A 27,569-nucleotide genomic window follows, 5' to 3' on the forward strand; every position below is an offset into this window, starting at 1 on the left:
TATAAGTTTTCTCACAATGTATGCCTCACAAAGGTCTATGATGTGTTTGTTTTTTTTGTGTGTAAAAAAAGTTCAATGTGAAATACAGTAGTATTATGTGAAATATATTTTGTTCTTCTTACCCTGTCATTAGTTGTTGACATAGTGAGAGGATCTGATTTCCTCATGAACATAATTCTGGAAGTAATCGTTTATTAATGTCTGCGGAATATTAACAATTTGTCAGTATTCTGTAATACAGTTTGATTCATCTGTACTTAGTGGCAATTACTTTCCCAGATGCTGTTTTAACGACTGAGCAACATGTTAATGTATTCCAGGATTGTTTAGATTCAACGCAAAGCCACAGGACATTTCCTTTTTGTATTTTGTGTTTAAGTTGTCTGAGTGTGTGACATTCAGTTTGATCCAAATGATCGGTTATTCAGTGTAAGTTGGATTATGTTATTTAAAAAACAAAAAAATAAAGAAAGAACTTAATAAAAATAATAAATAGCTTTTGTATTGTCAGGAATATTAAGGTCAAGTCTTCAATATTTACTATCACAAATTAATTTCCTACCTATCTATTCTCCCAAGACCACTACAGAAGAAACACACATAGCATGATGATGAGAGCCACATTTACCATCACACTCCACATACTTTAAGGTCAGTCAATACTGTAGGCTATGCCATCATTTACTGAGGGAGCTCAACATACCCAAGAAATGCCAGGGGGATTAGATGGGGTTAGAATTCACAGAAGGAAGCCTGTTTTTCCTCCCATATCAATTTATCCCCTAAAAGCCCCAAGTCCTCAGCAAACACTTAGTAGTGTGAACGTGGTGGCGAATCTATAATGGATCACAAGAGCCTTGGTGGAAATAAACACCACTATTCGCGTCAGACTGATGGCTTGGTATGTCGTGTATGCTCACATAGTACAGCGATAAAAAAACATTAGACAACACAGCAGGTTTTGTTTCGGAATCAAATTATTACTGCAAATAACGGCGTCGGTCTGATATGTTAATTTGGGCTCTCAAAATATATTTATATATTTTTGCAAGAAACCAGCTGTGGCAAGGACTTTAACATGGTATGCATTCTATCAGCTGAGCTAGCAGCGGTATAATATAAAGTCAAGGACATAAATGTGTTATTTATAGCCTACTGTTGGTTAGATGGTAGAACTATTACTTAATAATCAGAGAGCTTCAGAGCCTAGCCTAATGGTCAAATTCAATTCTAAAACGGCTAGTTCCATTCCTTGATTCTGATTGGCTGGTTTCCGTTTAATTGCTGTGGTATATGACAGTATAATCCACACCTTGAATCAGTTTATATATCAAATCCAGGTACGTTATTTCTTTCCACAGTGTTCTAATTATCTGCACCTGTGTTGGCAAAAAAGCTGGGAACTATTTCTTGTAGCTGGGAACTACTTTCTTGCAGACCTCTGACCTTATTGTAGTGGATTATTAGTGAAATAGAACAGTTTTAAGTGGTACATTGGTGATTTTTCATTTTGCATATTGTAACCGTTTTAGAAAAGCAATAAGCCACACGAGGCACGTGGTTACCAGTATTTTATAACGGCTGAGAGGGTTGGAGACACTCGGCTTCGCCTCGTGTCTCACCACGCCTCTCAGCCGTTATAAAATACTGTACATGCCTCTTGTGGATTATTGCTTCATTATCCTCAGCGTTACAATAGTGTCCCTATGCCTGTCCGGATACAATTTGCACTTGCCTCCAATCACTGATTACAGGCTAGTCATCTTGTGATTGTCTGCGCAATACTAAATACTATGATATCAAGATCCACCTCAACCCTTTATTGTTGCCAGTTGCCACTGCATAACAAAGACTCCCATCACAAGTCATCTGGAAGCGCCAGATTTAGCATGCTGCCGCTGTCGGGCAGATACCTCTTATGTCCATATTTATAGATTTTCTCGTAAATGAATGCCCTACTTGGTCATAGTAGTGTCACACAAAAGTATCAAAAAAGATTAATCTGTAAAATAACAGTCATGGACATGTGAGGTTTCCACCCGACAGCAACGATGTGCAGATGGATCAATGGGCATTGTGTAACTGACCATCCTCCCTCTGTTAGAAATATTGACTTCTCTGCAGTGAAAGCTTTTCCAGAGCCATCCTCTCGCCGGTTCTTTATCGATTTAGAACAACTAAAACCCTTCGATTCCAACTTAAGGTTGCGTCCAAATACTTGATGGAAAAAGCTATAAAGCACTGGATCCCCAGGTATCCTTCAAGGAGGTCCCCAGCTAAACGATTGTGTTAGGATAGGAACCAAATGGATTCTATGGGTCTGTAACTCTTCAGAGTGTACAAATTGACCCTTTACAGATCCATTTGCTTCCATAAGCACACGCTCAGAGTCAGATTTGAGTATTTTACAGTGTAGATTGGCGTCCCAGAGATAACATTTCAAATAGGGGTCAGTGGCCAAATTTAAAAGTGGGTGTCCTTGAAATTTAAAATGCGCACTGGCTTAAAATATACTGCTCTTGTTTTTCCTTTCCCCTATTTTCTCCCCAAATCAGTTGTCCTATGTGTGCTAAACCAGTGGTTCTCAAAGTGGATTTCAGGGACTCTCTAGGTTCCTATGGGGGTCTAAATTGACCCGTAACTGTGACAGTGTACACATGGAACCAAATGGACCTGTTAAGGTCCATTAGGTTCCATTTGTACACTGTCCCCCCAAAAGTGCACATAATGTAAGACACAGGTTTAAAACGCAACTTTAATGTTCAATCCAAAGAGCACATAACATCATTCAAAATTACACATAGAAAAAAATACTATCCCAAAAGCTTACCCATTTAGTGCTTTCAAATCTGATGAGAGAGAACAAGTAAGTGAGGCATCTATATTTTATGCTTTATTCAGACAATGAACAGAGAGACCAGGGTCAGCTACTGGAAGGACTAGATAGATAGATAGATACCTTTATTATCCCAAGGGGGGATTCTACTGGAGCAGGGCCCACTTCAAAATCTCGAGAGCCAGTTTGTTTAAATGATCAATCGATCGATTGTGTTGTCTTGGATCAATGGTAGTAGGCTATATCATAATACCATGACTTTTCTTTTCCCTCAAATGATTTATATTAATGTCATACTATCAATAAAATCTTAGTGTATTTTGCCAATTATTTGGGGGCCCACTTGCAATATCCGTACATCCCACCAGTGTGCTTATTTGTGTAGCACAGTAACTGTGCACTCTCACTCTGTGATCATCATGTGAGGCATTTTCAAAAATAGAAGCCCGCTTCCGGGAGTTCCTTCACTACAATCGAGCTGTTAATTACATTTGCAATATCAGTACCATTTGGGAAATGCTAACTATACTGTTTTGAGAATATAACACAATTATGTTGCTAAATGTAATTAACAGCTACTGTGAAGGTTAAGGACATGGTGACATCCTGTTGAACATGCGGCAGCAGTCTCTTTTGATATTTAAATCAAATTCACAGTCAATGAATATAAGCCTGTTGCCTTTTTATGTATACGGTTACAAGGAGGCTCTGAAAAAAAGGGTCAAGCGTGCATATCCCCTTATATACAGAGAATACGGTATTCCATCTCAACCTGGAGAGCCTTCCTCAGAGCTCTTCATGTGTGCCCACATATCAGTTAATCACATCATTGGCTATACAATTCATTCTGTTCAGAGAGAAAAACAGGCACAGTCATGTCTCCTATGCTCAGGGTTTGACATGTAGAAAATCAAAGGAAGGTGGGGGGTCTTCTTAAAGATTTAAAGGGATATTTCACTTTCAAAATGTTATCGTCTAATCAGGCTTTTCTGAACACCCTGAACAGTTTTTAATTTGCTTGATTCAATATCTAGATATTTGATGTAAATGCTATCAGTCCTCCTCTAGGAGGAGGGCCCCATACACACCCATTTTAACTTCAAACTCAATTTTAACCATGCTAGATTCATTCTAGTGACTCATACTACCCTACACATGAGCAGGCAGTGTTTTTTTGTTTTAGGAGGGTAGTATGAGTTACTAGAAAAATAATGGGTGTTTTTAATGAATCTATCATGGTTAAAATGGAGTTTGAAGTTACAATGGGTGTGTATGGGGTGCTCCTCCTGGAGGAACTGTTCAGGGTGTTCATAAAAGCCTATTTAGATGATAAAATGACAAAAGGTTTTTTTTTAAGTGAAATTTCCCTTTAAACCCTATGCTTTGTTGTATGACAAATAGCTATCTACAAGCTCAGAATCCATCAAATGGAACCTGTGGTTGGTTGACACGAAGCAGGATCAGACCGTTATTGCTGTGATTTGGGGGAAATATTTACATAGCCTGGCGGATCTTCTCCAGGCTACTCTCAATGTTGTCGATGACCTGAACGGCAGCTTGGGGGATCCTGGTGCCTGGTCCGAAGATGGAACACACACCACTCTGGTACAGGAACTCATAGTCCTGGAACGAGGGGCAGGGGCACAGCACACTTTAGAAACATCACAACGACATCGGTAATGAAATGTAACATACAAAGAGCTAAAAGTTGTGTGAGGTTTGTGTTGCTGAGTAAAGCCGATGAATAAGTGCCGTCTCCAGAAAAGACAAACTAGAGATGAGTTTTGCATTCAAATGGAAGGGGAGCAAAGTTGTACTGTATGCAGGAATCAACACATTCCTGGGGGCAGTGTTTATCCATTGCCATGATGAAACAGCACACTGTATACAGTACATAAGAGTGGAGAAAATGAACATGGCTCTTAGCTGCGGATCGTGTCTGTGATGTGTTGTGAGCTCGTATACAGCTAGTTCATCTATTTTCTTTTTTTGTTATTTTAATCCTTGGCACCCGCCATTTCCATCCTCCCACATCCGAACAGTGCAACACAGGTCATGAATCCGCAGTTCCCTCTGTATGTGTGTGCGCAGGTTTTCAGTGTAAGACACAGGAGTGCATGTTGCAACCAAGTATGAATCAGACAGAACAATAGCTTAAAGCAAAAAGCCTAGACAATTCATTGTCATGGTGAGAACCTTGAGTGAGAAACAGCTTTGCACCTTTTGTGCAAATAGTCAGGAATGAGTGACGAGGTCGTCCCAAAAGCAGAACGATTGAAGCAGAGAGCAGTTAAACTCATTCTTTATTAAACCAAACAAAGGGGGGTTCCCCAAACAGGTTATCAAAACACAGCAAGAAGATATCAGATGGCTCCAAGCCTTAGATACGCACAATGATGTCAGAATCAAACATATGGAGGGAACTAACTAGGCACAGGTGAACTAAAAGAACAATCAACACAGTATAGGCATGAGCTAACACGGGGGTCAGCAACCCGCGGCTCTAGAGCCGCATGCGGCTCTTTAGTGCCACCCTAGTGGCTCCCTGGAGCTTTTTCAAAATTGTATGAAAATGGAAAAAGATGGGGGGGGGGGGGAATATTTTTTTTTTGTTTTAATATGGTTTCTGTAGAAGGACAGACATGACACAAACATTCTCTTGATGTTTTCCAATGGTGTAAAAATGTGTAGAAAAAATATTACATTTCAACATTCTCTCCAGGATGCGCTGCAGGGAAAATAAACATTTAATCATGAATGCTCATTATGTATTTGTAGCCTACTTAGTCATTTTGATAGTAGGCTAATATAGCTAATATAGACACTTACAGCATGCCGTCATTATAACGCTTATAATTTATAAGGCTAATTTTTTGCGGCTCCAGACAGATTTGTTTTTTTGGTCCAATATGGCTCTTTCAACATTTTGGGTTGCCGACCCTTGAGCTAACATATAGGTGAATAGGCTTATACAGTAACAGTAATCAATCAAATTGTGAAGAAAGGTAACAGTAACACAGGTACTGTAGACAGGAATCACAAGCACATACAACAAAATAAGATACATAAGAAACACCAGATACAGAACATACTGAACTACAGAGACTAAAAGTAAACGATCAGGGAAGCATGATTAAATACCTAAACCACACAGAACAGGAACAGCATAGAATAAGTGTCCAAAAGCTGACCAACAGGCAAAAGTTCAAAGGCAGAGGAGTGGACTGAGGCAATAATAGCCCATACTCATGGTTTTCAGTTATATACCAGAAGCTGTACAAGCTAAAGTGGGCTTTTGCACCACATCGGACGTCTCTCCAGTCTTGATTACTGGGTGCACTCAACACCATTATTGCTCATTACTTTCAAACATTTTCACATGGACAAGTTTGAAAGCCCTGTCCTAATTAGAGTTTTCATATACTGTATATACACATATGAATATACTGTATTAAATGGCACAGAGAATCCCTGACTTCCATATCGAGGAGAACAGAAAGATCGCTGGCCTACAGAAGTTCGACAGAACTGTCTGGCAAATACTCAAGAGACAGCTGTCTGTCTCATATCATGAGCCATCTGGGACTATGAGAGGCTGCTCCCTCGGAATTACATCTGAAAAGCTTTGCTTTAGCAGAAATTCCATCAATTCCAACAAATTAATGACCTATGTCTATGAGATCATCATCAGCACATATGTCACATTTTAATGAGCTTGCTTTTAATAGGCTTGCTAACGATGTCAGTACCAATGCCAACATGATCTGTGTATGTGTGTGTGTGTGGGGGGGGGGGGGGTCTTCTGCTGCTGTATGCGAACACAAAAGTAATAAAAATAGGCTTTCTACAAGCTCACAACGTGTCATGTTGTGTACGTTTTTATTTTTCCTTTTATTTTCAGCTTGTGAAAAGTAACTGTTTTGCACATACATACAAGGTTTCCACATGGTACACAATAGTGTATCAATGATACACTAAAAAAATAACCAGTGTTAAACCAATGGCCAATTCATTCTTTGCAGTTTCTTGTGAAGTCTCTTCTTTCGCGATCGTCCAGCAATAAAGCTTCAAACAGGGTCTTCTGAGAATACAGTATTTCATACTGACCGAGAGCATATTAAAGGTATATTCAGTGATTGTATTTCATTCAAATAAAAATATAATTGGTACATTTTCCATTCATTCTCCTCACTAGAATGTGTGCTGACCATATAAGGACTTCCACCATGGCCCGTTGTACGAGCATAGCTAGATTCAGTTTTCAGAGTTAGCCAGCCAGTCCTCGACTAATCAGGGTAGATAATGGCCATTGTTATGTTATGATGTAAACATCATAACATAACAATGTTATGTGTTAATAAAAGTTTTGAGAACCACAGTCGCTCTGAATTAAGAACGTCTGCTAAATGCCTAGATTGTAAACTACTGAACTCATGAAATGCCACAGTCTCGTAGTAAATCAGTATCATACATACCCTGAAGCTGAAGACATAGGCCTACCGATATTCAGTGATTGGGTCTAATGATCAAAACGAGAACATTATAATGGTGTAAAAAAACTATAAAAAACTAAACATTTCCACGCTGTAAGGCCAGTAAGGGACAAGATGACCTCCGGCCACTTTCATTATCACTGAATACACCTTTAAGTTTAAAATATGATCAACAAACTACTTGTGGCGCGGACAGTCCATTTCTACACAGAATAAATTGAAAATAGATTAAAAATAATTTTCTAATCTATATTCAAGCTGTGATCTCAGGTGAGAATTTATATCTTATTTTGCTCTGCTACAGTTCATAACTGCCTGCTCGGCAACAATATGTCTGTGTCAGAGTGAGGGAGATAAATCGAGTTGAGTCTACAGATGGAGCAGCGGGTGATCCTGGAGCAGAGAAACACATTGCAATAGAGGGTATGCGCATGCATAAAGTGGATGGCAAATCGAGTTGCAAAGTGAGTTGCAAAGTGAGTTTAACGTTGTGTAACGTTGTTTAATGCCATCAGGTAAGACTTTTCTTTTTGGATATATGGGCTGTCAACGCCAGAAAGTCTTTTTTTTTTGCCACTCAGAAGGCGTTCCCGCATAACTTCCGGGGGGACAGACCCCCATTCCGACAACCCACCTTTTCGAAACACCGCCACTTCGACACACCCTTTCGACACCCCACCAGTCCGACCCGTCGGAAAACTCGCATGGACCCCCGCCCGCACCGCACCCCACGCCGCCAGTCCAAACCATCCGGACCCCGGATGTGTCGGAGTGCCCGGGTGCCAACTTCCGGGTATGATGATGATGTCACGCGCATACCCTCTATAGCAGCAAAGATTTGTTTTTTTGGGCTATTATGCCTTCATTGATAGGACAGCAGACCGACAGGAAATGGTCGTCCGGATCGGGAATCGAACCAGCAACGCTGCCAGGCATCCATGCCTATGTGGCAATGCCTAAGTGGTATGCACCTGGGCCAGTAGGCCAGGAAAAGAGCTTAAATAAATGCCAGACTGGTAATCTGCAAGTGAAAATAACCCACTGCTGATGCACATAACTCTCTCCAGTATATCTGCTTGAACTCTTTGGCAGGCTATTCATCATTTAAATTAACCGTCGTCTTTGGACGTTTCGTTATGTTTCTACTGCTACTGATTGTAAAAATGCAATTTTAAGTCTTGACGAATGACCAGAGAGCAGAGACACATTTATTTAACTAGTGTGTAAAAAACGTTGAGATTTTTGGCAGTTTATTGAACAAATAGTTTCACACACGCAACTACACAAAAGCAGAATTTAAAGAGTGAATATAGATGCCAATGTGTTTTGACCAATCTAGCAGAGGCTTGCTGATAAATAAGAAATTCACTCTAAATATAAATAAAAGAAATATAGAACCTTCACTAAAATGTAAAAGAATATAGGATCCGAGAAGATGATGAGGTAGAAATTCCTTGCAGCTTTATTCAGGAGGCATCACAGAACAAGTCAGAAATAGCATAAAAAACAAGTATACAGGATTCAGGATACAGGAGAGGGTCCTCCAGCACTGACCTCACCTGTGTGAGGCTAATACTCAGTTTCTTCTTCATTTTACACAGTCCTTTAAATACAATGTCCAATAAACATGTCAGCGGCTGCAGACATACAGCTGTTCAAACAAGAAGATGAAGTAAAATAAATGACACCCCTGAGATTCAGACAATCTATATGACCTAAATGACACCTCATAGCCTGAAGCAGTGACAGCTACCAGCTGTGTAAATGCAACCTCAGGAAACACAGTGGGTGATGCTGTGATGTGATAAGGCTATATGGAGATCAGATTTGAGTTCATTATACATTTTAAGATTACCTTGATATTAAACAAAACACTACATGTTTAAATAAAAACATCCTAGCTATCAATCCCTCATTTTTTAAATATTTTGTATTTCATTATTTCAATTTGCAGGCATAATCAGCAGCACGCAATCCGATTTCTGGAATAATTCAGTGGGAGCGGAGCACGGTGTCTCTTCGTGGTTTTGGGCATATTGTATTTAGTTATGTCAATTTGCATGCAGCTTTTCGTGCAATTCGGCCTGGGCCTAATGTGCGCAGGTAGAAGAGAATATGGAAGGGAAAAGAAGGGAATAGAAGAAATGGAAAGAGAATCCCTCTCCATTTCTATGGCTTTGTCCGTTGAGATTCCAATAATTTCTTGGTTACTAGAGCCCTCAACAACCTCACAGGATATCCCAGCACTGTCTGCTCCAGGATCCGTGAGGTTTATGGCACCGTCTGTTTCGGCAATGGTGGTGAGTGGAGTGGTGATGGCAGCAGCGGCGATGATGGTCGTTTCTGGAACCGATTTAGCTGGGTTCTCGCTCCTTGCTGGCTTGGTCACGGTGATGGGCGCTGCTGCTACAATCGCCTCCTTCGCGGGACGTATCACTGTTGCGTTGACTTGTCTGGCGGAGTCCTCCTCAGCGAAATGCATTACAGCTGTTGCCATGGCAGCTGCCTCTGGCGTAGCGACACGAGTTAAGACAGCTGATGATTCACGGGAAACTTTGGTTCGCCCTCGACATCGGCGACGGAAAGTCATCTTGGCTTGACGTTTTGGGCAGGCGTGAACAGTGTGCGCTAACGCACCACAATAAAAGCATAGTCCGAGTTCTCGGCGGCGCTGGCGCTCTTCTGTGGGCAAGCGGCGGCCCCTGTCATTCTTGGCTGCTGTCTCCGTAGCACAGTTTCTTGGAAAGGAAGGCAAGTCACAATCAGTGACAGATGGGGTCCGAGTTCGTCCCGTTAATTGGCCTTTCAAAATGTTCTGAGAGGCGGGCTTCTCCAGTTCTTGGCGCAACTGGAATATTTCTGCTTCAAGTAAACTGACTATAGGTGTCATATCCTCTGTCTGCGTGATGTTGATTGTAGACCAATGGTACTTTTGCTTACTGTTAGATGAATGTCACTGTGCTTTGATGAACAATCTCACCTATGTTCCTTGATCACGGGGTGTCATTTATTTCACTTCATCTTCCTGTTTGAACAGCTGTATGTCTGCAGCCCCTTTATTGGACATTGTATTTAAACTCACTTTATTCTTGATGTTGGGACTCTGTATCCTGAATCCTGTATACTTGGTTTTTATGCTATTTTGGACTTGTTCTGTGATGCCTCCTGAATAAAGCTGCAAGGAATTTTGGTCCCATCCTCTTTTACAGTACACTTTAACTCATTGAGTGCCAATCCCGAACTAGTTCGGCTTTATTAGCGTATCGCAGAGTGCCGATCCCGAACTAGTTCGGCTTTAAAAAAAAAAAAAAAAAAAGATTTTTTGAAAAAAAATTTTTTGAAAAAAAATTATTTTTGGACCCCATCAAATCTGGTGAACATGATTTCAATCGCGATTTTGCATGTTCCACCCACATACAACCACATCTAACATACAGGGCAGCCATTTTTGTTTACATAACATGTAAAACATAATGGCTATTATCTCAAGAATGCCTGAACGGATTTCCAATCGGATTTTTTTGTTTGAAAGCTGTGAACAAACTGCACAAATCCACTCCAATGCAATCCAGGATTGCATTGGATTTTTTAGAGCTCATTCTTCTCTGTTTTTTTCCCATGCATGAGGTGTGCAAGGTTTAATCGAGGCTAAATTGCAGAAAATAGATCTTCTAAAATGCTTGGTAGCCAATAGCTAACTTCAAGCTAACTTCATCCTCTTCCTGTACATGCACAAAGGAAAGTGTTCAGGCATGTCATGGCTGCAGGGCTTGTGCATATACCAGCACTGTCTAAGTAGAATTCTCTGGTCATTGGGGCCCTCTAGTGGTGAAAAAGGGGGCACTCAAAGAGTTAAGACATAATAAGACAGAATAAAGCCATAATAAGAAATAATGTGTTGGTAATTAGAGCTAATATCTTTTATTAGAAACAAAGACAGAATAGTAGAAAGAGCGAATACATTCTCTGGCACCGTCACCTGCCGCGGAACTGCAGCGGCAGACACTGCCGCACGACCGCTAGTTCGTATAAATAGCGAACACTTAAATATTTACTGGGACATAATACAGTCGGTTGTCATGGAAGTGGACTTCCCAACCAATATGCAGACGTTTTAATTTTCGAAATCGCTTCATAATTGACAAAACTATCAAACTGTGGTGTATTTCTTTGCTTCCTAGTTCGGCTAGATAGCCTCGCTGCGCCGCACCGCGCTGTAGCGAGCGTCACCGTAGTATGACGGAGCGTTATAAAATTAAATATTTTTTTTTGCTACAGGCGCTCTTCTTAACATAGAAGGTGATAGGCCTGCCCACATTCTCCCCGAAGTAAATATAAAAGTAACGTTAATGATATTAGGCTCAAGAGAATAGTTTATTCCAGTGTGTTTACATCGCAAATCCAAGATGGAGGACATTTAATACATGAATTAATCGCAGGTTATAGTTTTAATCACAGGTTAAGGGTTTAATCACAGATCTGTTAAGCAATGCTTAAATTTAAGTGGTGCAACGCACCTCGATTTAAAATAAAACCTGGATCAACAAACCCTTGATTAACCCTAAACTAAGATTTATTTAATCCCTCTTGGTGCAAGCCGCCCTTACAGATTTTGTCCAAAAATCCTACAAATCGCTAGGCAGTATCTCGACAGTCATGTGATCGACACGGATCTGTCTGATTTTGCATATTCCATCCTGATTGGCTAAGATTGGCTTCCAAAGTTTGTAGGATTGAGCCGTTTTGAACAAAATGCCTCAAATCACAAACGCAAACTGCAATTATCATGAAATCGCGCACACACGTTCCCACTAGGTCGAGGAAGAAATGCCACTTCAAATTTTTGAAATCAGCCTCATGGTGGCGCTATAACAGGCCGATTTGTGGTTTTACCTATAACTCCACCGATCAGTTTCAAACTTTGTAAGCGCACTCCCTAGAGGCCAAGGAAAAAACATTTCTCTGCATTTTTCACATCAGCCTTTTATAGAGCCACCTTTAGGGCGACTTGTGTAAAACACATTTTAGGATATTACGCCTTCAGATTTTCTCCAAAAATAACACAAATCAGTACACAGTATCTCTATAGTCATATGATCAAGTCTGATCCGTCTGATATTTCATATTCCATCCTGATTGGCTAATATTAGCTTCCAAAGTTTGCAGGATTGCTCAGTTTTTGAACAAAATGCCTCAAATCATCAACGCAGCTTGCAATTACCGCGAAATTTGCCACACATATTCCCACTATGTGAAGGAACAAATGCTACCCTTTTCACATTGGCCTGTTATAGCGCCACCAGCAGGTAGACTTTAGCAAAACACATTTTTTGAACACAATGCTTCAAATCATGCATGCAGCGTCCGATTGCTATGAAAGGTCTAAGGTGAAGAACATATGCCACCCTTTTTACACTGGCCTATTATACAGTAGCACCACCAGGACGCCTGGCCTGGTGGAGACCTGTGCTCGGAAGAGCACTGCTTCTAGTTATGGCTTTATTCTGTCTTATTATGTCTTAAAGTGTACTGTAAAAGAGGATGGGACCGGAATTTCTACCTCCTCCTCTTGTCGGATCCTGTATTCTTTTACATTTTAGTTAAGGTTCTATATTTCTTTTATTTATATTTAGAGTGAATTTCTTATTCATCAATCTAGCAGAGGCTTGCCTGGCGTTTAAGGGGTGGCCGTCCCTCAGTGAAACCTTCATAAAGACATTTTCAGGCCTTGACTATAAAAGGTATTACACAATACAGATGCATTGTGCAATATATTGTCTATTGTCATTTTAGGAGAAAACATCAAAGAATTAGAGCTTGCATGTAAGGTGGTAATTGTTTGAGCATGAATATTAGTTAACTAGGCAAGAGCACATCCTTGCCTTGGGGGATTTCTTCAGTTGGAGGAAGGGAGTGAACTCACTCACTCACACACACATGGCAACTGCCTAGTAATGACTCACAAACAGTAGTAAAAGCGTAAAAATGCGTCTCAGCCTTTGTCAGTATCTGAGAGCTTCTGACACTCTGTTCTAGCCTAAAACACATTAGACTTTGACTACTGCCAATAATTCCTCAAAAAGTCTGTTTGTCAGACTGTTTTTATAATTATGTTTTCTGTAACTCACAATTAACGTTATTACATTCAGCAGTGTTTACTTGTCAAAATGGCCGTGAACAGGGACTACTGACTAAACAGGGCGGCAGTGGCTCAGGGGTAGAGCCACTTAGGAGGCTAGCTGTTAGAGCGGTTGTAAAATGGAGCTGCTTTGTGACAACGGTGAAATGTCCAATGGAAAATTGTAATGACGATGAGTCAATAGAACACCTGCTTGTAGACTGCCAGAGGTCAAGATATGTCTGGGGGAAGATGGCACACATCGGGTTTAAAATCAAGGTTACTTATAACGCTGTTATGTATGGTGTGTTTGAGGAAAACAATTCTGCTATGGATCATGACTTCTATTGGTCTGTGATTTGCACTGTGGTAAACAAGTTTTGGAACACTAGATGTGCCATGGTGATTCACCAGGAAACCATATCTGGGGAAGTTGTGTTCAAACAGATAAGAACTGAACTGAAAAGGCAGAGAACACTGGACTCAAAACAAAAAATACTCAAGCCATGGCACCTTCTGGCACTTTAAAAAGTATTGTTAAAAAAATAAAAAATAATAAAATAAAAAACTTTGGGGGAAAAAAAAGAAAAAAAGTAATGCCTCTCTATGTTCTATTCTTCTATATTTATTATTTTTTTATTCTTCTATATTTATTATTTGTCTAAGTTCTTGTATTTATAGGCCTTTTTTGGCTTCGATGTAAAAAAAAGGGGAGGGATAAAAAAAGAGAAGTAATGCCCTTACATGTATTTATAATTTTGTAATTACTGTATGATTGTTTTCATATGCCTTTTTTACTGCTTGAAATGAATCTATTCACATGCCTTTTTGACTGCTTGAAATGAATTAGTCCGAGCGTTTCAGGCAAAAATCGTGCACTTTATGAAAGAAGCATGAAATTTGGCACACAGTTAGAACATGCCATATGGAACATTTTTGGCTATAGGGGCATCGCAGATTTTTCTTGTGGGAGCCAATCAAAGTTGCTCTCATAGACTTTACTATAGAGTAAAATAATACAAAATAAATATGCTTTAAGTAGCATGTGAGGGGTCAAACTAGGTGTTATTCGGGATTCTGAAATCAATGCAAGCATTTGTTTTGCACGAAAAACATTCCTTTCCGAGAAACAGCCGCCACAAAACTTTGAAAAGTGATGACTCATCACTAAACCATAGTTTTATGGGGTCCTTTTTTAGCCCAAGGAATGTTTTTCCTGCAAAGCAAATGTTTGCATTGGATTCAGAATCCCCAAAAACACCTAGTTTGACCCCTTACATGCTACTTAAAGCATATGTATTTTTTGAACCCAACTTTAATTGGCTCCCACAAGTTTCCCAAGACAAATCTGCGATGCCCCTATAGCCAAAAATGTTCCATATGGCATGTTCTAACTGTGTGCCAAATTTCATGCTTCTTTCATAAAGTGCACAATTACATCCAAATACTGCCCGAAACGCCTGGACTAAATGTAAATCCTGCAAAATTTTCAATAAAGTTTATTTAAAAAGCTCAGGGGTAGAGTGGCCGCAGTTGTGTCACGCTACCCTGAAACGATTCTCTACGCTAGAGACAACTGCTTAGTCACACACACACACACACACACACACACACACACACACACACACACACACACACACACACACACACACACACACACACACACACACACACACACACACACACACACACACACACACAACTATTGGTCCTCACATTGTCTATTTTTTCCAATTCTACTATACTTGTGAGGACATCTGGTCCTCAGTAGGTCACAAATGTAAGACCACACACACACACACACACACACACAAACAATCTGTCTCGTTTACACACAGTTTTACGCTCCGAGCCAGTCAGCTCTGCTGATACTAGCGCACTAGTAGCGCAGTCTGTGAAAAGTAAGACCACACACACACACACACACACACACACACACACACACACACACACACACACACACACACACACACACACACACACACACACACACACACACACAATCTGTCTCTTCCCACACATCAATGTGAATCAGTTTGCGGGATTAATCTCCTCTCCACAGACTGTCTGGCAGTGCCGCTGCTCACTCTCTCTACTATGAGCCACACAGCAAAGCAAGGCATTCAACCTGCGGGTCGAGACCCCCAGTGGTGTGCCCATGAGTTTTTTTTTTTTTTTAGTGAAGTGAAGTCACAATGTAAGGACTTAAGACTGACGGTTGCCACTCGCCATCATGGCGTTTCACTAGTTTTATTCATCAGCGAGAGTATAACGAAACAGTCTTGGTCCATAAGTGATAAGAGAGAAGCTCAGAATGGTATATTCTTTAGATGAATATCAAGACTTGGATGTTTGCCAATAAATTCACTGAAACATGACTGGATAGAAACTAACATAAGACATACTGTACTATGAGCATTGGAGCTACAGTATATGACATACTGTACTATGAGCATTGGAGCTATATTCTGATACGAGTCAATGCAAATTCTTTGTTCTTTTGACATCCTAAGTTGCCGGAATCGGTTCCATCACATTTGGAACTGTTTCCAGAACCGGTTTTATCACACCGTCAGAGCTGGTATAGTATGTACAGTGGACTTCGAGTCTGCTATTATATACAATTACTACTAATTACAATCGATGATACTCAAAACATTCTAATTTCAAGGACCACTATAGCTCTTATGTTTAAGTTGAAGTGGCCATTATAGAGGGAAAATGTGTCACAGTACCTGTGGTGGGATGACGCCCCCGCAGATGACCAGGATGTCGGGCCTGTTGAGGTTCCTCAGCTCCTTGATGAGCTCGGGGACCAGAGTTTTGTGTCCTGCCGCCAGCGTGCTGACCCCGACGCAGTGCACGTCAGCATCCACCGCCTGCTGAGCCACCTCCAAGGGAGTCTGTTCACCCAACAGCAAGATTCCAAAGTTATATGAACGTTAGGCCTGTCACTATTATTACATAATCGTCTAATCGCAATTATTTGACATAATCGGAAATTATTTCACATAATTGCAATGATTTTGTCATAATCATCATAATCGTTGCCATGTTGAGAAATGTTCATGGGTCGCATCGCTATCAATGTTGTCTTTTTTTTATTATAAAGTTGTCAAATATGTCATTTTCTTTGTCCATTTAGGTTATGCGTCATATCTGCCATGTGCAACTTCAAAGCCAACAAGCCAAACAGAAATGTAATTGTTAACAACAAAAACACAATGAAATCGTTAATCGCAATTATTTGAGTGATAATTAATCGTCGTGTAAAATGTCATAATCGTGACAGCCCTAATGAATGCTCAACAAGTTCCACTTTCATTTTTACCTCACCAGGTCTACACGTGGGGGACATGCTGTACATCTTTACTACTTTAACCCAGGTGTGTGTCAGACCAGTTGTCCAGCTGCCTTCAAAATTGACACCAAAATCTTTACGGGTCTGGCGCTTGAAACTCCTAACATTCCCACCGTTGCATGTGTCTCCACTTCTAATAATCAAGAAATGCCATTTCCCCCAACATTTTGCCATTAAGGCAGTGGTGCATTGCACGCAGAGACACATTATTTTACAGTACAGGGACTTTTTTCTTTTTTTAATTGCTTGCCGATAAAGTATTCTATTCTATTCATATTTTAAAGGCAGCACTTATGATCATGTGTTATCATCAATCCCCTGGAAAATAGTTTTAGACACTTCATAGTGGGTACTGTGTCACTTTGATACCGCACTGCAAGTACATAGAAACCTTCCTTGTTACTTTGCCGGGAGGACTGCTGTGGGGTGGTGGCAGGGACGTGCTGGCCATTGGGGAAAGCGGGACAACTCACGAACGGCCGGTTCATTCCCGGCCGGTCCAGGCCGGCCATTAGAAAAAAATTAAAAATAAAATGTCGGCCTTCGTTCCATTTGGGGAGCTGGGCGGCCAACAAAGGCAAATCGTCACTGTCGGGCAGAAACCTTGTATCTCCAAGCTTCAAAATTGTAAATTCTTTCGCAAAGCACCTGCTTCATCATGCAAGGCCGTCGCACCAAAGTAGTGAAAACAGCAAATCTACAAGCACACAACGCCTCGCGGTGCGTGGCGTTGTGTGCTTGTAGATCGGCTGTTTTCACTAGGATAAATCATTTTTAAAATGATAAATACAAAACAAACGGTTTTGGACATACAAGGTTTCCACCCGACAACGACGAAATTTAACTCATGTAATTGGCCCACTGGCTTGTCACTTGTCATGATCTGAAATGGCAAATCTTTGAGTAGCAGCAGCGCTATAGAGAGAGATCTCTCTCTCTATCGCACAATGAGGGCCTCTCCAACTCTTTTTCCGGGGCTGAATCAGGGGCCCAGCACGTCCCTGGGTGGTGGAGGTCTGTGGGAGTCACACGCTGTGCGTTCATGTACTGTTGCCTGCCCCTTAACGTCACCTCAGGCACTGACTGGTTGCACACACACGCTAAGCATATGCACTTATGATGTACATGCTAAAAGCTACAGAATTCGTTCAACTTCTGCCGTCGCGTGGTGTGTTGCGCGTGCAACTCCCTACACATTAGCCTACGTACTGAATGTATAGATGCCCTATTTGTGTGTGTGTGTGTGTGTGTGTGTGTGTGTGTGTGTGTGTGTGTGTGTGTGTGTGTGTGTGTGCTGTTGTGGCGTATTATTGTTTGCTATTTAACATACCATGTGGGCATGTGCATTGCTGAGCACAATAATTATCACATATTATGTACTATTTTCAAACCTACACGACTCCATTAGCCTACGTATGTACAGATGACCTGTTTACCTGTGTACAGAAATACTATAACTTTTACACTACTGTATGTTGATAACACATCATACAGTACAATCCACATAAATCACTGTTGTAAATGTTATTTTCTAACAAATAGTTCTACTCGTCTACGCTATATGGTGTGCTTTATTTTTTACATAATATGCTTTATATCAAGTCCACAATAAATCACATATGGGGTCACAAAACAATAATAATAACCAGTAATAATAATGCTTTCATTTTCACAACTCAATATACTGCAAAATGGAAAGTAAACTAGTACATTATATAGGCTACTGTACATAATCATTAACATACACATTTTAGAATAGTGTAAAGAGTAGATGAACTTAAATGTTTGAAATGTATGACCATTTCAACACTATGACGATTATGCAAAATAATTGTGGTTATCTCAAATAATTGCAATTAGACGATTTTGTAACAACATGTTATTGCAGTGTTTCTCAAATGGGTATGGGTCAATCACCTAGGGGTACTGCAGGGGGTACAGGAGACAAACTAGAAATGGGAATATGTCTTTTACTGTTATGGTTAATGATAAAACATTGACAGAGTTTGTGTGAACCTGCTCATCTGTACATTTCTAAACCAAATTACATCAATTACTTGACTTGCAGTAACTTACTGAATAGAAAGCAATGTTTATTTGCCATTATGCTGTTTTATTTTGAACGTAGCCTATTGGCATTGGAACTGGACTTTTGACTTCAATTTTGAGTTAGTCAGGGGAAGGGGGTATTTGGCTTTGGAAAACAGTGTAATTGGAGGTACTGCAGCCAAAAGATTGAGAACCACTGTGTTATTGTAAATGGCCAAGCAGAATGCATTAAATAAGAGTCACTGTGTGAAGAAGCATATGCAATGAGAAGCTACTCAACTTCACCACAACAGTCGACTTATGATGCGAACATGTTGAAGAAGCTATTATCTTGTTCATATTACAATAAACACAAGTGTTTGGAACGGAACACCTGTTTGTTAAGTTCTGGAAGGAAGTATTCCATCCTACGGGAGGCGCTATCGCCCGACCAAGATCACAGAAACGTCACACGTTTACTCCCGGAAAGGTCAATCAATTCCTATTGGCCGAAGGGCATGCCAATCATGTTATAAGGCCCGCTCCCGGCGGCGCCTATATAAACCGTGACTTCCCTGTCACCGCCTCTGAGTAGCTTTTGCTCGAACACGAACGAAGGGCCGAGAGCCGGATGGAACTTAACAAACAGGTGTTTCGTTCGAAACACTTGTGTTTGTCTTTGCAGTACACCGGTGTACTGCAAATCATAAATCAGGCTTAATGATGACTGAAATCAACATCACAGCGTCCATATACAACAGAGCCAGTTTGCAAATGTGCGAGTACAGTTCATAGAATCTTGATGTGTCACTAGCTGAATTACATGGGGCAGAGTTGAGAGCTGGAAGAAACGTGTTAAGGTCTTTTCACACATTAAGCAACTGACTCATCTAGTGATTTATTTCCAATGAGAGGAGCGGGCAGGTCGGGACTCGGGAGGTGGGGCTAGTCTGACGGGCGCTAAGAGGAATCAGCCAAATGAAGGCAATTAGCCTGCACAAAGTTACTGATTGACTGGAAAGAGCAGTGAGCAGCTACCGAGCAACACCCAGGGAGCAATTAGCGGTTCAGCGTAATTGCTCAAGTACTACACATATTGACAAGATGCTGGAAGGAGCTGGGCTCAAACCGGGAACCCCAGGTGACCACTCTACCCTAACCCTAACCCTTTGTTCAAATACAGTTACATCACAAAGTAGAGTGGTCTAATTTCTGATCACCCCCTCCTGAGATATAGGCCTAGAGTGGTGTTCGGTTGATCTGATCTCCTTGTGGTCAGAAATTCGATTGGGCTCCAATTCAACTCCACAAATCTCCTCACACTGGTAATGGATTGTATGTCAGCGGGAATAAACACACGTGTGTCCAACTAAGAACTAGCGTCAACAACCCTCCTGCTGTTGACTTTGTTCCTGTGTTTCTGCTTGTTCCCGGCAGGAGGCTTGTAGGATCGATACTGCTGACGGAACACAGCTGAATACCCATTGTGTCCCAGAACACAGGTATTAAGACTCTCTTTGCGCTGCTGTTTGTTACAGAGGCAGGACATCGGATCATTCCGTTGTATAGACCGTATGACAGAAGCATTTGAAAATTGACAACAGTCTGGCTCAAGAGACTATGCTATTAGTTACATCATCACAGCTTTTGTGCCAGGCATCCCAATACAAGATTTGTGTTGTTAAACTCTTTCAAAAATATTCAAAAATGTTCCACATTTGTCCAAGACTTTTTGAAAATAGCAGATCTAAATGCTCACAGGGGCTAACCCCTGGAATCCCCTGAGGACCCCTGGGGGTCCCCGGTCCCCCGTTTGAGACCCACTACTTTAGACAATCAGAAAGACGGGCTGATTCCAACAAACTTTCTAACCAGTACCACTTATTGTGCACAGGATGCTTTTATTCCACACTAACCTGAAACAGAGGACCAATATCCACATCGAAGCCCAGGTCAGCGAACCCTGTGGCGATGACCTTTGCCCCTCTGTCGTGGCCGTCCTGACCCATCTTAGCCACCAGCAGACGAGGGTTCCTGCCCTCCTGCTTTTTAAACTCAGCGACTCTGGAAAGCAAAATAACAGAAATTAACCGGCGTGTCAACCGTTCCATTGAAAGCACAAATCTTTTGATTGATTATTGATTCTGCTTATTTCAAGGAAAACAGTAATTCAACACTTTTTACATAATACATGTATGTCCACATGGGTTCACAACTTCACATGTTGTATTTGTATATTATGTAATTACACTTTTATTATATATATATATATATATATATATATATATATATATACATATATATATATATACATATATATATATATACACACATACATATATTATATATCATACTATAAACGAGCAAATGTCCGTCTGTCCGTCCGTCCGTCCGTCCGTACGTCCGTCCGTCCGTCCGTCCGTCCGTCCCATCCAGTGATGTCATCAGTGATGACATCACCGATGACGTCATCAGTGATGTCATCGATGATGTCATCAGTGATGTCATATAATGTCCAGTGATGTCATCAGTGATGTCATCAGTGATGTCATATAATAGATGGAAAACCAGTGATACCATCAGTGATGTCATCGATGATGTCATATAATGGTTATAAACCCAATGATGTCATCAGTGATGTCATCAATGATGTCATATAATAGTTAGAAACCCAGTGATGTCATCAGTGATGTCATCAATGATGTCATAATAGTTAGAAAACCAGTGATGTCACCAGTGATGTCATCGATGATGTCAATAATGGTTATAACCAAATGATGTCATCAGTGATGTCATCAATGATGTCATATAATAGTTAAAAACCCAGTGATGTCATCAGTATCAGTCATATAGTAGTTAGAAATAGTTTACAGTCAGTGATGTGATCAATGATGTCATCGATGATAGTGATGTCATATAATATCCAGTGATGTCATCAGTGATGTCATCAATGATGTCATATAATAGTTAGAAACCCAGTGATATCATTAGTGATGTCATACTATAAACGAGGAAGGTAACATGTCATTAGGTCCAACACCCTTTGGATCGACCACCAAACTAACCCAAACCCTAATCCTAACCTCAGTAAAACTATGCCTAACTCTAACCCTAACCCTAAACCTGACCTCAGTAACCGTGACGCGGGTGATTATCTAACGTGCCGACGCTCGCGGGTGTTTATCTAACCTGCCGACGCTGTTCAACCCAACGGGAGTTCGACCTATGGGGCAGTGATGTCATCGATGATGTCATATAATAGTTGGAAACCCAGTGATGTCATCAGTGATGTCATCAGTGATGTCATATAATAGTTAGAAAACCAGTGATGTCATCAGTGATGTCATCGATGATGTCACTAATGGTTATAACCCAATGATGTCATCAGTGATGTCATCAGTAATGTCATATAATAGTTTACAGTCAGTGATGTGATCAATGATGTCATCACTGATGTCATCGATGATAGTGATATCATATAATATCCAGTAATGTCATCAGTGATGTCATCAATGATGTCATATAATAGTTAGAAACCCAGTGATGTCATTAGTGATGTCATTAATGATGAACACCCTTTGGATCGACCACCAAACTCTTAACCCAAACCCTAATCGTGTCATCCAGTGATATCATTGATAATGTCATCAGTGATGGTATCGATGATGTCAACAGTGATGTCATATAATAGATGGAAAACCAGTGATGCCATCAGTGATGTCATGAATGATGTCATATAATGGTTATAACCCAATGATGTCATCAGTGATGTCATCAATGATGTCATAATAGTTAGAAACCCAGTGATGTCATCAGTGATGTCATCAGTGATGTCATATAATAGTTAGAAAACCAGTGATTTCATCAGTGATGTCATCGATGATGTCATCAGTGATGTCATATAATAGTTAGACAACCAGTGATTTCATCAGTGATATCATTAGTGATGTCAGAGGAGGGAAGAGAGGACGGAAGAGAAGAGGAGGAGGAGGAAAGGAAGAAGTAGAGGAGGGGACCCCCAGGACATCCGGTCTGTGGTGGTGTTCAGCATTAGTCCACTGGAGGATATGAATGAAATCACCTCACACATACTGAAGGTTATGCAAACACACATGGCTCTAAGCAAACTATAAAGATGATGAAAAACTATAAGCAAACTATAAAGATGGTGAAAAACTAAAGTCCAGGAGCATCTCCTGCTTCCAAGAAAGGGGAGATGATGATGTATCCGGTGATGGAAAAATATTAAATTTCAGGAGCATCTCCTCCTCCCAAGAAGGGGCACACCAAGGAAGAGATGGGGAAGAAGAGGGAGGTTGAAGAGAAGAAGGGGAAGAGCAGATAATTGATTAACCCTAACCCTTGATTGAACTCTTGATTGGTGAAACAATGCATGACATTTTAGCCTACCTATTTTTTATTTTTTTTATATTAACTATTTCAAATGGTAACGGGTAAGGAGGACGGGTAAGGACCTAGTATATATATATACATATATATACTGTATATCGTCGTTGTTGGGTGAAAACCTTGTATGTCCAAAACCGTTCGTTTTGCATTTATCATTTTAAAAATGATTTAATCTAGTGGAAACAGCCGATCTACAAGCACACAACACACACGTTGTGTGCTTGTATGCTTGTAGATCTGCTTGTGTGCTAGTAGATCTGCTGTTTTCACAACTTTCACTACTTTCCGAAAGGCTTTACTTTCCGAAAGAACGTACACATTTGAAACTTGGAGATACGAGGTTTCCACCCGACAACAACGATATACTGTATATATATATATATATATATTTTTTTTTTAACTGACAGTTAATGTATTACCTGCTGAGGGTCACGGCGATCTCTTCATGTTCCCCAAACTCGCTGCGGTAAGCGCCGCTCACCATCCTTGTGCTGGCTTTATGCTCACCGAACACCGTCTTCATGGCATCCGTTATCTCTCCCACAGAGCACCTGAAAGAGCAACGTTATACTTTGAATCTGCAAATACACAGCAAAATCACTGAGTGTTATAGAGATGTGCCGATTGATTGGTGAGTGATCGGCCGATAATGCCTCTATCGGCTTTGATCGGTATCGGCTTTGCCTGTATCGGCTTTGCTGATCTACAAGCTAGATCAGCTATTTTCACAATATTTACCTGTGGGACTGAATGTAACCTCAGCTTCAACTCCAACAAGTTGAATTGGATACTAAAGGACCTCAGTTTAAATACTTAATATACAATGTCAATGTTTTGTAAGAATCATTAAATATATAAATGCTGCTACAGTAACACAATAAATAGAAGAATTTATGAATTTGACACTTTGATCGGGAATATCGGTATCGGCAGAAACTGATTCCAGTTGATCGGTATCGGCCCCAAAAATCGGAGCATCTCTAGAGTGTTAGTTTCATCAACAACCTTTACCCTGTGATCACACGGACACTGTGCCTCAACACTCGTTCATTTTATTCTCACCCTTAAGTTGCCTTAAGCCATTATTTAGTCCACTCGTGTCTAACCACATGACTTATCATGTTTCCTTTTAACAGTTCACTTCAATAAAGGTTCGCTCAACTCGTAGGACAGTCTGAGAGGTTTCAGTGTTTCTTGGGTGCGGAATCCAGCAATACATATGAAGAGAAATACACTCCGCACTCACTTTAAATAAGAGTCTTTTTTAATAAGGAAGCAGCAGCAGCAGTAGCCTTCAGATAACAATTGGAATAAAGATTGTTATATGAAGGCTACTGCTGCTGCTGCTTCTTTATTAAAAAAGACTAATTGAAAGTGAGTGCAGACTAGAGTGTATTTCTCTTCATATTCTTTTTAAAAGGTCACACCAAAGCAAGCCAACGGAGACCATAAAAGCTGAATTACTGATTTTCTACTGGATAATGTGATGTGTTTATTTATGCTTTACACTGTGCTAATGTATCTCTGTAATGGACAGTCGCTAATATAATGAGATTTGTTGTGGGAGGCATTTATGTTATTTGCTGCTCGATCACGCAACTAGCTTTAAGTGCCATTCCCACTGGGCACATTAACTTTATAGATAACTATAAATATATCTTTTACCATGACATATATAGCAGAACACTCCAGCAAGAGACCACCACCCTCCAAACTCTTAACACCAGGAGCGGAGTGGAAGATGGAAGTGGACCTGGGTAGACAGCTCCGGTTCCCACAGGAAATCTGTACCACCACCTTAAGACCTGACGTGGTACTGTGGTCAGCAGCGGTGAAGACAGTGCTGCTGGTTGAATTGACAGTGCCATGGGAGGAGGGACTGGAGGCTGCCTATGAGAGGAAGATGGCGAAATATGCGGACCTGGTGGCAGAGCGCAGAGAAAGCGGTTGGACCGCGAGGACATACCCAGTGGAGGTGGGAGCCAGGGGTTTTGTTGGCAGCTCGACGTCACGATTGCTCAAAGATGTGGGGCTACGGGGAGCCAGACTGAGCAAAGCCACTAAGGAACTCTCAGAGGAAGCAGAGAAGGCAAGCCACTGGCTCTGGCTGAGGCGACGAGACAAGGCTTGGGGGGGAACATCTAAGTAAGTTGTGCTGCAGGGAGTGTCAGGGAGACATCCCTGTACACTGCCCCGCCACCAGGAGATGTTCTGGGCTAAGGGGCGAAACATTGGTGAATGGTGGTCCCCAGCTGAAGACCCTGTGGAATGAAAGAGTGCGATGCCATTGTTCTTTCCTACTCTTCTTCATGCCATGGCATGCTGCTTGCATGTTTCTGTAATGGAGAGTTGGGAGTCATTGCATTTGTTGGCTGTGTCAGTTGTAGTTAATTATGTTTAATAAAACTACAACAAGTTTACCTCTCTCAGTAGCATGTGTGTTATTGCTACTTGTCAAGCGTGAGGCTGTTAAACGTTCAGAAAGTGACGTACTGTAACAAACGTTAACTAACGCAAAGTAACACAGAATTATCTCCTGTCCTTGTCAATGGAAGGAGTTATAATAGTGTGTAAAACAAGGAAACTGCATGGAAATGTCAACAAATGACACTTCATCAAGTGTGTGTACTTGTAGGTCTGACCTGGCGCGAGCTGCTTCGACGGCCAGGGCCAACAGGTTGCCCTCCCCTGTTCGGGCACACTCCTCGATAGCAGCCAAGCAACTCTTTGCTGCCACAGGGTCACGGCTCTCCCTCGCCTGTAGGGGAGAAGGGAAGATAAACATGATATAACAAACACAGCAATGACTTAACAGTGTGTTAGCCATAGCAGTATGGCATATTCTCTGAGGGACAGTTTGAAGAGCAGGTAGCTGAGCAGTCATTCTATTATTACAGCAACAAGCCATTATGATTATTATTTTTCTTATTATTTTTCATTATTAGCCACTCAACAGCTCCCCAAAACAATTTGAGAGCTGAGCTGAACCCATCTTAAAAAAGGATACAAGCTTAATCTGCATTCATTTGTGGTTCAAAGTACAGTATGTTATTTTTCTTGTGACAGATACAAGCCTTGGAGGAATTTGACAGGACTTATTAACCTGATCTGATGGCTACCATCGACCACCAAATCAGTCATACATGTTTTCATATTGGTGCCAAGTGACCTTCTAACACAGTGGTTTTCAACCATTTTCTTATCAATGTCCATTATTTATTCGGCATTTTTATGAGATTTAGCCACAGATTTAGATTATGTCCATGATTCCATGCTGTATTGAGGTGGTACCATTGAAGACATTGAAAACCTTGATCAAAATAACAATTCTTCTACATTCTCTAATTGTGTAGACTTCTTATAAATGAAGTACTGTATGTTTAACAATAATTTAACTATTGAGAGCGTAAAATTAAACCAAATGGACCCATAAGGTCCATTTGGTTACCAACTCTCCATCATTTAGCTGGGGATCACCTGAAAGACCCTCAAGGACCACTGCTGGTCCCCGGGCCACTGGTTGAGAAGCACTGCTCTGACATAAGCTATGAGACTAATGGCCTTGTGTAATATATATAATATGTGTGCAGGAGCACTTCCCAGATGCATCAACATGCAATTAATTGCATAGATCCCCATTCGTTATAGAGAGAGAGAGAGAGAGAGAGAGAGAGAGAGAGAGAGAGAGAGAGAGAGAGAGAGAGAGAGAGAGAGAGAGAGAGAGAGAGAGAGAGAGAGAGGTTTTTGTCCCAGCCGGCTGAGGTTTATAACTACAATACTCATCATTGAGCCCAGGGGCTTGAGTGTGGAGACAGGACATAAGCCAAACCAAAGAGAGAGGGTGAGATCATCCTACAACCTACGACCCGGTAAACCAAACACAAACACATTCAACTGGATTTTCTTTGATTCAGAAACCTGTCAGCTCTGTTTGCCAATAGTGGCAGGCTTTCCTGCCATGGCCTTTTATATGAACATGTGCGTACAGTAATGAATGCAGAGTAGAATATAGAAGACAATAGAGACATGATAATAGATAATAGAAACATGTTTGGCAAATGCACCATTTAGATATAGCTTGGTTCAAGGTCAAAGCTAATGTACTGTACCCATTGATTTAATATACAAGGTATGTATACAAAATGTGTTGTTGTGGTAGATACATTTAATATACGGTACGATACTTAATCTGTAACTGTATGTCATGGAGTTGTGACAGAAAAAAATTCAAGAGGAAAACCTTTAGTAATGACTGTCATCCTAGCATGATGGAAAAAACATAATTATGAAAATATGAGGCCACGGTTCAATTATGTGAAATTA

At 40.8% G+C, this 27,569-nt stretch overlaps 1 protein-coding gene across 1 annotated transcript in view; it reads right to left on the reverse strand.

The window, feature by feature from the left end:
- Nucleotides 1-2,766: 2,766 nt before the first annotated feature.
- The window catches only part of mmut (methylmalonyl CoA mutase), a 74,443-nt gene continuing 49,640 nt past the window's right edge, over nt 2,767-27,569 (reverse strand). Inside the window, exons 9-13 of the mRNA XM_080744358.1 lie at nt 25,889-26,004; nt 23,666-23,797; nt 20,753-20,900; nt 16,183-16,350; nt 2,767-4,459 (exon numbers count right to left, since the gene is read on the reverse strand). Coding sequence (XP_080600484.1) covers nt 4,331-4,459; nt 16,183-16,350; nt 20,753-20,900; nt 23,666-23,797; nt 25,889-26,004 — 693 coding nt within the window. The 3' untranslated portion in view covers nt 2,767-4,330. The remainder of the gene's footprint in view (nt 4,460-16,182; nt 16,351-20,752; nt 20,901-23,665; nt 23,798-25,888; nt 26,005-27,569) is intronic.

This window comes from Nannobrachium achirus, assembly GCF_963921795.1.
Source record: "Nannobrachium achirus genome assembly, chromosome: 16".
NCBI classification, from domain to species: Eukaryota; Metazoa; Chordata; class Actinopteri; order Myctophiformes; family Myctophidae; genus Nannobrachium; species Nannobrachium achirus.